At 45.7% G+C, this 10,615-nt stretch overlaps 2 protein-coding genes across 9 annotated transcripts; one reads left to right on the forward strand and one right to left on the reverse strand.

Annotated features, from left to right (window-relative positions):
• Nucleotides 872-3,823, reverse strand: LOC8055141. Of its 8 annotated transcripts, none has more exons than XM_021458115.1 (5): nt 3,059-3,823; nt 2,782-2,934; nt 2,195-2,279; nt 2,028-2,076; nt 872-1,877 (listed from the first exon to the last, which is right to left on the reverse strand). In XM_021458115.1, the coding sequence occupies exons 1-3, from the start codon at nt 3,428-3,430 to the stop codon at nt 2,259-2,261; spliced, it is 546 nt and encodes a 181-aa protein (XP_021313790.1). In that variant the 5' UTR covers nt 3,431-3,823; the 3' UTR covers nt 872-1,877; nt 2,028-2,076; nt 2,195-2,258. The 8 variants fall into 8 exon arrangements, with proteins under 8 accessions (XP_021313790.1, XP_021313786.1, XP_021313788.1 ...); XM_021458111.1 differs by having other exon boundaries at nt 1,994-2,076; XM_021458113.1 differs by having other exon boundaries at nt 1,989-2,076.
• LOC8055604 lies at nt 7,833-8,981 on the forward strand. Its single transcript, XM_002464837.2, has one exon. It carries the CDS (start codon nt 7,871-7,873, stop codon nt 8,621-8,623), a length of 753 nt encoding a protein of 250 aa, XP_002464882.1. The 5' UTR covers nt 7,833-7,870; the 3' UTR covers nt 8,624-8,981.

Below are 10,615 nucleotides of genomic sequence, written 5' to 3' on the forward strand. Positions count from 1 at the left end.
GAAGCTGTCACTATCACGAACCACCCCACGATCTGGCATATTGGGTACAATCGCAGATAAATACGGTATAAGCACCACGCCTACACAATATCTATCATTTACCCATGGATCCGATGGATAAACGCTATACGATCCTAAGCATGTATATAGATCGAATCTAACTAAGCTAAGTACATAACTATGATAAACTAAGAACAATATAATCTTGAATATAAGCAAGTAGAGCAAAGTCATAAGCAATATATTGAAGTAGAACAAAGTCATATTCATAATATTGAAGAACAAAGATAATTAGAAAGCAATTAGAAGCACAATTAGAGAATTACCAAGAATCCTCTTGACAGATCCGGAAACCAATCGAAGATTGACTCCTTCTAGTTCTAATCCTATGTAGCTATGCTAATCTAGATATCTAATTGATGTGGTGGCTCTAATCTTGATCAGAGGCTTCTTCTCCCTTGATGGAACAATGAATTAGGGTTGAGAGGCTCTCTAGGGGCCAGGGGGTCTGGTTTTATAGTCCCTTCAAGTGAATATGGGCCCTTGGATCAAACCGACATAGATTGTATGGTTTAGATTCATCCTTTAGGTCGGTGGAGATCTCCCGCAAAGCAGAGTCCTGATTGGACTCAGGGAGGGGGCGGGCGCCCAGTAGGACAGGGCGGGCGCCCTGTCTCTGGCCCCGTTTCGCCTCCGCTTCGGTCTCATGGCTTCTGGAGTCTTCTAAATGTAAGATAATTGCGCAGCACGTTAATATCTTTACGTAATCCCGACATGTGGGCCTTTCTTCCATATTTCCTGATAACCCCCTGCAGAAATAGACAAACACCAAAACTCGTGGAATTCTGTTAGATAAAACCCTAAGTCTAGATCTTGATTTCATTTGGATCCTTTTCTTTATTTATTTGATAATTAAATTTGATACTTAAGGACCGTCAACAACTGGCTTTGGGCAGAACCCATGCTGAAGTAGTTTTTATTTCTTTATCTGCATTGGTAAGTTCCCAAAGTAGTTTTTATTTCTTTATCTGCATTGCAAGTTCCCAAGTCAACGATTTCAAGTCATCTGCCCAGTTTCCGACCTGCCAAAGCAGCAACCAAAAAGCGACAGTGAAGATGCCACGCACAGCAACCAACGAGTTAACAATCGACTGATGTACATTGGTGGCATCAACCATTTTATTTAACATGAGGCTAAATACAGTGTAGGCTAGGGAATATGTGAAAACTACTATGTTACTTAGTCTGCTAAAGGGGATCATAAAAACCACAAAAAATAATCACCTACATCCATAAGTTGGTAACTGCCGCCTTGCTTATGGATTCATGAATCATACAACCACATAGTCTAAATTTGAATCATAGTTAAATCAACCTGAGTTTGGAAATAATATTAAGACAATAAGATAGTTTGGTGCACACAAAATAATTAGCTAATTAGACTGAAAGTCTCATAGTACTAAGAAAGGTAGATCTTTTCTAACAATCAAATAATGTTTGACTACGAAAGGGTTAACAATAATAATTAAAGTTAATATCAACTAAAATATCTTGAATATGCTTAGCTTAAATATAGCTTGAATGAAAGCTTTCTGAAATCAGCAGCAAAAATGGTAGATTGCCTTCTGGATAAAGCTCTAATAAAAGGCGCGGGGGAGAAGGGAGCGTGATTAGCGCCGGGGCAACCGCGTGCGAAATTGCCCTGAGTTCACAGGGACGGCAGACGGATGAAGTTAAAAAGTCGCACCAAAATTTGTCCACTCTTTAGTCTTTTTAGTTGTAGGAGATAACTACAAAGACAAATGGAATTTAACCAGATAAGAGGTTGAACCAGGCAACATCGAGGAACACTGCACCTTGTACCACAGATCCAATCCCTGCAATGGAATTTAACCAGAAATCTGCTTAGCTTTCCTATTTTAGTGAAGGATTAGCAACATAAATTCGTTTCTACCGTGAGAATTGAGATCCAAACAAGTGCAGGTAACCTCACTTTTTCTCCCAGGAATAGCTTATAGCTCTCATACCTATCTTCTGAAATTTGTGGTTCCCCTTAATATGACTATATGAGTCAATCTGTTTGCAAAGGTAATAGACTGAATAGGCTAAGTACAGAATCTGAACTGAAACTACTTACATTTTGTACTAAAAAATAAGTAAGACTGATAAAGTGTAATATGTTTAGTCTACTTACTTAGCTGAGTTATGAAATGAGCATGCAATTCCTGCAGGATCCATAATGACATATATATTGTCACCTATGAAAAAAAACTCCACCTCTGAAAATAAAGAAAATATAAGTAGGGGTTAGAGTATATGTGATAGGATTCAGTATTGGCAAAAATGCATGACATTTGTAAATAGCTTTAGTATTTCCTTCAGTCTTCCCATAGTAAGATTAGTGTAAAATGCATCCCATGTGCACAACCCAAACCAGATTAGCAGTATGGAATCTGCAAGTTGAAAGTTCAGAACACGAAATAGAAAGCAACACAAATTCATATACCATTTCTCCAAGTAACATCTCACAACCTTTTTTTTCTAAGAGAAAATATCTGCAAGTGCCTCTCAAGTTTCAACAGCTCTGCAGCAAGTTGATCTGCAAGTTTAAACAACTATCTGCATTTTCTATCATTTAAATGGCAAGAACATGATTGGTTACTCATGAAGAAAAAGTTGAGAGCACATAGCTGTCACTCCAGTTTAGACCCCAAACCAAAGGAAACAATGGAATCCACCTCAAATTCACTAAAAAATCGTCGAGAAACCAAAACTTATTACCTTAAGGGCATTTTTGCGAACACTGGTGGGCATCATCCATGTCAACCTGAGGCTATCGATGACTTCGTAATAGCAGTGCTCGAGGAAAAATCTCTTCAATTCCAAGCAGCGATCTAAACAGACAAGCAACTTGCAACCCATCCACGGAAGAAGCTGTGTGATATTGTGATATAAGTATCGGTCGATCTAATCCAACCCTAGATTAGAACCTAAATGGATAATTAGAAACCTAAATGGATACCCCCATGAAGCCTGGACTTGGATGGCCTAGACTAACCTGGATGCTGAAATCACCACCGAGGGAGACCTTGTGGGATCCCTCGCCCGCGGCGAAGAAGTCCCATGTGGCAGCGTTGGCGGCACCGCGGCTTCGGGAGGCCTCGAGCATCACCGGGAGCTCCCTGGTCCAGGTCGACGGTGAGCCTGGTGAGATGTCGAACACAGAGAAGAAGGGGCCCTGTAGGTCGGTGTTGACGCGGTGCAAGGCGAAGAGCTTCCCCTCCTGCACCTCGCTGTTCAGCAGCCCTTCCATTCTGGCAGCGGCGTGGTGACCTCGGTAGAGGCGAGGCGCGGGCGGCGCTGGGTGGGCAGTTGCGGCCGCGGCCACCGGCGGTGCTCGGCTGCACCGTGCCGTAAGGGGAGTCGGCATCTCGATCCTCGCCGTCGTAGTTGGCGGTGTCGTGGGAGGGAAGGAGAGGCACTGCAGGGACAGGGCGGCGTCGGTGGGGGAGGCGGAGTACGGAGCAGCGCCTGGATGGCGACGAATCCGACGCACGGGATGACCGCGAGAGAGGAGGAGGCGATCGGGGCGCTCGCGCGGACGTCCTCGCTGACGGATTGGGGCGCTCTCGGGGACGGATTGGGGCGCGTGGATCCGCGGCACTCGCGCGGATGCGATAGGAAAGGGGGAGGGGATCGGGGAGGGAATCACGGTGCCCTACGCAGACGCGTGGCTCGGGGCGTGGGTGCGCGGACGCAAGCCGCAGACCGACGGAACGATGGAGAATGTCGCACCAGGGGAAGTCTTAGTTTTGGTCTTTTTAGTTGTAGGAGACTAGCAAGTCCAATTTAGCCTACCGCTGGGCCCAATTGAGCCCGCTGATGTCATGTCTGCACCTACCGCCACCGCGGCCGTTGGGGGATCTAGGTGATGCCGGTCATCCTCCTCGCTATATCTGGGTGCGGCCCCGTGCAACCTCTGTGGGTCTTGGAAGCGAGGGAGTCACCGCTGCCGCCGCGCTCTACCACCACCTTCTGGATCTGGCACCATGGGAGAGGAAGGGGTGGGGCATGCCTAGATCTGGCCAACTTCCGCCTCTTTCTCCTCGCTACCGCTGCCATTAGGCCTCCACCACCTAAATCCAGCACCATGGGAGATGAAGGGGTTGGAGCATGCTTGGATCCAGTCGACCTTCGCTGCCTCCCCACCGCTGCTATCATCGGACCTCCACCGTCTGGATACGGCACCATAAGAGAGGAAGAGGGTGGAGCACACCTAGATCCGGCCTCCACCATGGTACGTGCCCTCCACTACCTCCACCCGGCTGCTCGATCCCCACCACACACACTACCGTCGGGAAGGAGAGGGAGCCGACGGAGAGGGAAGAGAGGGAGTCGCCAGTGAGAGGGAGGAGAGGGACTTGTCAGTGAGAGGAAATGGAGCCTGTGTCGGGATGGAGAGGGGCGGTGGTGTTAGGCTCAAGGATGAGAGAGAAGGTAGGATTGGGAGGGGCACGAGTGGGAGTGGAGACAGATTAACCTAAGTCTTGTATATATATAAGCCTGATAGAAGGATAGATATGGGCTTTTGCCTGGGCTTTGAGCTGGGCTTGTATTATTGGAGGCAGACCTATTGTGTGCCCACCTCTTAAAATAGATTTATAGAGGTGGACACCTTGAGACGACCGCCTCCATAAATAGCCCATTTTTAGAGGCAGTTATCTTAAGGCGTCTGTCTCCACAAATCAATTTTAGGAGACGATTGTATTTTCACCGTCTCTGTTAATCAAATTTTACAAGACGGGCAAATGTGACCATCTCTGTTAATAGCCCATTATTTTTAGAGGTAGTTAGATTTTATGTCTGTCTCCATTAATGCTTTACTCCTCGGTGCAAAACTAGCATCAATGTTAAACTTGCCTCTCACAGACAATCAAATGCTGGCTAATACAGCTAGCGCTAGCTCTATATATACTCCACAACCCGACAACCTAGGCCATTGGTCTCACAGGCCAATCCTTGCAGTACTAAAGAATGTCAGAAGAGGATCTCAAGATTAGAAGAAATATTAACGGAGTTGTAGACAGGTTAGCAAAGCGAGCAAGACAGGCAAACATTAGAGGAATCTGTCTTTATTCTTGCCGTGCTTTAGCACATTCTCAAACTTTGTATCATCCAAATTGTTCTACGAAACTTTAAATGAAGAGAGCAACTCCAAGAGCTTGGCTAAAATTAATAGCCAAATTCTATTGTTTAGCCATTTTGTAAAACAGAAAACTTCTTAAAAAAGAAGAAGTTCACAATAATCTTACTATTTTACAAAATCAGATATATGACCACCGAAAATTAAGGAATAGCCATTACAAAATTAGATAGCTAGTGTGACTAGTTGGCTATATATGACCATCGAAAATCAAAGGTCAGTCAACTTTCTATTTGTAGTACATCTGTTGGACTTATTTTTGTTATGCAAATTCTAAAATAGCCTCCACAACAAGAATAGGCAAACTATTGGAGTTACTCTTAATGAATGAATGAATATTGTACTCTTTTTTTTTAAAAAAAAACAACTACCTTAAAGCACCGCATGGAGCAGAGCTTGATGCTCCGCGGGCTCTACCTCTGGCACCGCGTGGGCTAGAGGAATGAGCGATCTGATGAGGAATGTATGGGGGGAGTGCCGGACGAGTCCTGGCTTCAGCAGCGGGGTCAGAGATCCTGGACCTCTGACGCCCACGCCGAGCTCCCCCTGCATGATGTCCCGAGGGCCTTCCACGTACTAGCTGTGGCGGGATTGGCTCGGGACGAGGCTCAGCATTGTCACGAGGCGGGAGGAGGACCATGTCATAGCCGGAGCCGAGAGACATGAACTCCAAACTCCCGAACATCATGATGGTGCCGAGGCAAAGTAGGCAAAAACCGTCCGCCATCCGGGCTTTCCCAGGGAAAGGAGAGTAACACGCAGAAGGCCCCTACCTAGCGTGCCAACTGTCGGTGTCTGGACTGTCCAGGCACTAACGAATGATGAGTCTGTGTGCCCCCCTTAAACCGAATGGTGATGCAAGAGAACACAGAGGATTTATACTGGTTCGGGCCTGGAATGCCATACGTCCAATGGGAGAGTCGGTGTCTGTATTGCCTTGCACCCGAGGGTGTTTGTAGTAGGGGTATACAAGCTGATTGCGAGAGAGGGCTAAGTCCCAGGTCTCGGCTTTAGGAGGTGAGTGGAGGGAGGCTCAGTGTCCCGAGTCCCTTTCTCTATGTGTGTGGAGTGGTGTGTGTTGCTCGTGAGCTATACTTGTGCCTTGTGTTCAGTGATCCTAAAGGGTGCCCTGCCTCCCCTTTTATAGCCGCAAGGGGTGGCAGGGCTTTTACATGTGTAAGCCTGTAAATTATCTCTAGTATGCAGTGGAGTGACAGTGCCGACCCTGTGGAGACCGGTCACCTCGTCCTTGGGGCATGGTTGACGGCGTGGTCATTCCTGTGGAGTGTCGTCGAGCCCTGTTTGGATCGTGGAGGTCGGGTCTGAGGCGCTGCAGCTTGTCCTGCAATAGTAAAACAGTGATTGCCAAAGTATGGTTATAGTGGCAGGGGTTAATCTCCCCCATTCCTCTTTTTACTGTCGGGCAATGCCTCACAGTGACAGAGAGGCGCCACAGTGATGGGAGTTGTTGGAATAGTGGTCGGCACGCCCTGCTGCAGTGTTGGAGGTATGGCGCACGTCGCGTCAGGGGTACGGCCACCGTGTCGGAAGCCTAGTGCCGAGACCGAGGCTTAGGCGAAGCGAAGATTGTGCCCGAGGCCAAGGGCTCGGGCGAGACGAAGTCCGCACCCGAGGCCAAGGGGTCGGGCGGGACGGAGTGTGCACCCGAGGCCAAGGGGTCGGGTGTTGCTTTTATTCTTTTTTGCCATTTTTATCCCCTTAATTTGGGTATGCCGTTTTATGATATCCAACAAATAGGCAAACTGTTGGAGTTGCTCTTAATGAATGAATGAATATTGTACTCTTTTTAAAAAAACAACTACCTTCATCCTAAAATGAATAAAAATCTGGAGTTAAATAAATTTAAATATAGCTAAATTTATATTTTTTTCAATAATTTATAATTTCAAAATAGTATAGTATTTATATTTTTATAAAGGGTGTATTTTTCTACTCCTAAGAGTAATTACTTACATCTTCAATAAACCACATTGTGACATATATGCATACTTATTTATCAGTTTGAGTATGTTTATATACTTATTTTAAGATAATTTAAATTCTACCACGTGTTTTTTTAAAAGAAACACATATTTTTATAAATACCATTTTTTGCACAAGATTATAAATACCATTTTAGTAGTATATATCACATCTAAATATACTTCATCAGACCATAGATATCTTAAATATGGAGATATACATATGGGAGTAAGTGGGAGTAGGAAATTTTTCCCCTTTTATAAGTAATTTTACTATAAATATATTTCATGATTAATTTAATTCAGTAATGACTATTATATATTATAACTATTAGTATTTTTAGAGCATAATATTAATATATTTTAATTAAATTTGGGATTAGAACTGTTGGACTCATCAAGAAAGTAGATTTCTGTTCTTCTTGTAGAGGGATCAGGATTCAGGAGTGGTAACTGCCACCCACTCCACTGGATCGATCGAAGGGAGCTGCTCGCTCGCTGCGCGGCCTTCCTTCCCGCCACCATCTTCTCGCGCGCCTCCAGCCGCTAACCTTCCCAGCGAAATATCCCCATGCACTGCTCCTCCTCCACCCCACGGCGGCCTTCGCCTATTTATACACGGCGCTCCCCGGTCCCTCTCTCCCGTCCAGGCAGCCATTGTCAACCACCCACTGGCCAACTGCCCATGAGCCCTACATCATCGCCGCGGCAGCCCGGTGCGGGCGCCGCCGCCGGCGCGGCGCGGCACGCCGCGTTCAAGGTCCACAGGGACTCCCACAGTATACACAAGGCCACCTCGCCGTCGCCGCTCTCCTCGGGCTCAGGATCGACCAACTCGTCCGTGTCGTCGTCGTCCAATGCCATAATCACCAGCAGCAGCCACCACCACCGGCCGGCCCCGGCGCCGCAGCCGCAGCCGCCAATAAGGCAGCAGCAACCGGTAATCATCTACACGCACTCGCCCAAGGTGATCCGCACCAACCCGCGCGACTTCATGTCCATCGTGCAGAAGCTCACCGGCCTCGACAGTCGCCACGGCCGTGGCGCGCCCCGCTCGGGGTCAGTCGTCGCCGCGGCCCCGCAGGACGAGTCGTCTTCGTCCTCGTCCGAGAGCTGCGCCAACAACACCCACGCCGTGGGGCCGCCTCCCTACGTGGACTCGCAGCTGATGCCGCCGCCGCCCGCGGCCCCGCCGCTGGACGCGCACTTCATGGCGCCCGACATCCCGCTGCTGTTCGCGCCCGACGCCGCAGCATCAGACCTGCAGCAGCTCTGCGCGCCGAGGGGGCTCTACGGCCAGTTCCCGCCGGTGGTCGACACCGCCGCGGCGATCGGCCCAGTGATGTCGACGAACATGAACAGCGCCGCCAGCAACGGTGGGGCCGTGTTCTCCCCGTCGATGGTGGAGACAGTGAGAACGTTTTCGCGCTATAATTAGGCAGTATTTTTTTAAAAAAAAATCTTGTCCGTGCATGAATCAGGCGATGATGCAGCGATGCAGGAGCCGTTGCTATGCCATGTGCAATAACCGGAGGTTCATTTTCGCTGGATCTTTTTCTTGTCATGGCTGATAACGTGAATGTGTAGTAGTAGACGAAACAAAAAGAGTCCCTGAGTAGGAAATGATGAAGTTAGTTATCGCTTGATTTTTTTTAAACTAGTTATAGCGCTTGATTCTATTCCATGAAATCCGTATAAGTCTTTTTTTTTGTTATTTTAGTTCCATCTCACATGGAGAATGTCCCTTCACTCATATGTATCCTAGAGTGTGAGATGGGCGTGATAAAGGTTTTCTTTTGCTCTACATAAATAGATAGTTTGGAGTTTTTTTTAACGGAGTACTGAGCCATACTTACCCTTATAACCATAGTAGTATAGTTCCGGTACTAACGCTACATGATGTTTTGTAATGCAATTGAAATAAGCGAAAGGCAGTATATGTATATATCTTGGTATGGAGATATATTTAAGGTTCATAGAGAGAGAGAGAGCGCATGCTATTTTATTTAAGTCCTCCCCCCCCCCCCCCCCCCTAGAAGAAAAACCATTGAAATCCTTTAAAAAATCATGAAAGTTAGCAAGCCATTGATCTGACCAATTTCATGAACAATCACTGGTTAGTGGTTACTCCAATCCTTTGTAGTATTTTTCCAAAAGTAAAACAATGCTCAACATAGAAGAAACCAGTAAGGAAGTTGACATTCCACTCTATACGAATCTGTTTTCTTTTCTCTGGAAGATAAAAACTAGATCCATAAATCTAAAGATTGACGACGTTACCACCAGCATATCATTGTCAACGGCCACTTCACAACACAAATCTAAAGATTGATGAAGTTACCACTAGCCTATCATTGTCAACGATCACTCCACAACCATGTTAGCTACTACTAAAACAATAGCACTGTTAAATTCTGATTAAATTTAGAAAAAATTGAGAACCCACGTCAAATCGAGAACTTAAACATAAGTGAATAGGTTTCACCACAAGAAAGCTTCCAAGTTATGTTAAGCTCAGTTAGACTAATTCAGTCATAAAAAGTTTCTCATGATCAGATAACCCCCAAGGTTTTACGATCTTCAGGGCGAACTTTGCCAAACAAAAATATCCATCGGGGATGCCCTGTGAGGAATGGAATTGGCACCTAAAAAGGACTTATGTGGATGTACATATTGTTTCACCACCACGTACTGCATATTGATTATTGTTTCTTTGTTTCATTCACAACAAGAGTCCATTTAAAATCTTGTTCTTTCCAAAAGAGAAGAGATTCGTGAGAAGAAAGAGCCCTGATCATACTAAAAGATCAGGCAAAACAAATATTTGAAGTGTCATGCAACTCAACCAATTTCAAAGAATCAGAGAACTAACAAAAGAAAAATGGGATCTCATAGGTTGAACACAAATTGTGAGAAATTGCAGTAGCCGAATCTTTATGAGACAGTACTCGCAAGTTGCAATGCCCTACAAAAAGAACAAGGAAAATATATGAAAACCCACATCTGGAGAGAAGGAAGGAGAGGCCAAACTTTAAAGCAGACTAATGCAGTAGCTTTGTTGTATGCCTTGTTAGGCCAACTAGACTCAGATGAAAAAGTGGTACCTTGCAGGTGGTAGTGGTACACTACAATAATAACCTCATGAAAAGAAGATATGATTGCTAGGGAAAAAGTGGATAAGGGAGAGAATTATAGGGATAACAAAAGTGGTATAGAATGGATAGTAGCTTAAAGTTTTCTATTCCTATTTGGACTAGTAATTTTGAATGAAACCACCACGTTGTCCATGCCCTTACACTATCAAAATGATGGAATTCTCGTAGTGTTTTTAGGTAGTAATAAAATACTACCACTAGTCATGACATATGACAATCCCACTTGGAGGTATTTGGTTGGGAAAGTTTATACTAAATTTTCAATACTAAAACAC

Source organism: Sorghum bicolor, chromosome 1 (genome assembly GCF_000003195.3).
Source record: "Sorghum bicolor cultivar BTx623 chromosome 1, Sorghum_bicolor_NCBIv3, whole genome shotgun sequence".
Classification (NCBI taxonomy): domain Eukaryota; kingdom Viridiplantae; phylum Streptophyta; class Magnoliopsida; order Poales; family Poaceae; genus Sorghum; species Sorghum bicolor.

Coding starts and splice junctions, on each gene's coding strand:
- LOC8055141 (XM_021458117.1), bottom strand. CDS start 3,430: ATGCCGACTCCCCTTACGGCACGGTGCAGCCGAGCACCGCCGGTGGCC. Junction 2,935..3,058: donor GTGGTGATTTCAGCATCCAG/GTTAGTCTAGGC, acceptor AATATCACACAG/CTTCTTCCGTGGATGGGTTG. Junction 2,280..2,781: donor TTCGCAAAAATGCCCTTAAG/GTAATAAGTTTT, acceptor CTTTATTTTCAG/AGGTGGAGTTTTTTTTCATA.
- LOC8055604 (XM_002464837.2), top strand. CDS start 7,871: ATGAGCCCTACATCATCGCCGCGGCAGCCCGGTGCGGGCGCCGCCGCC.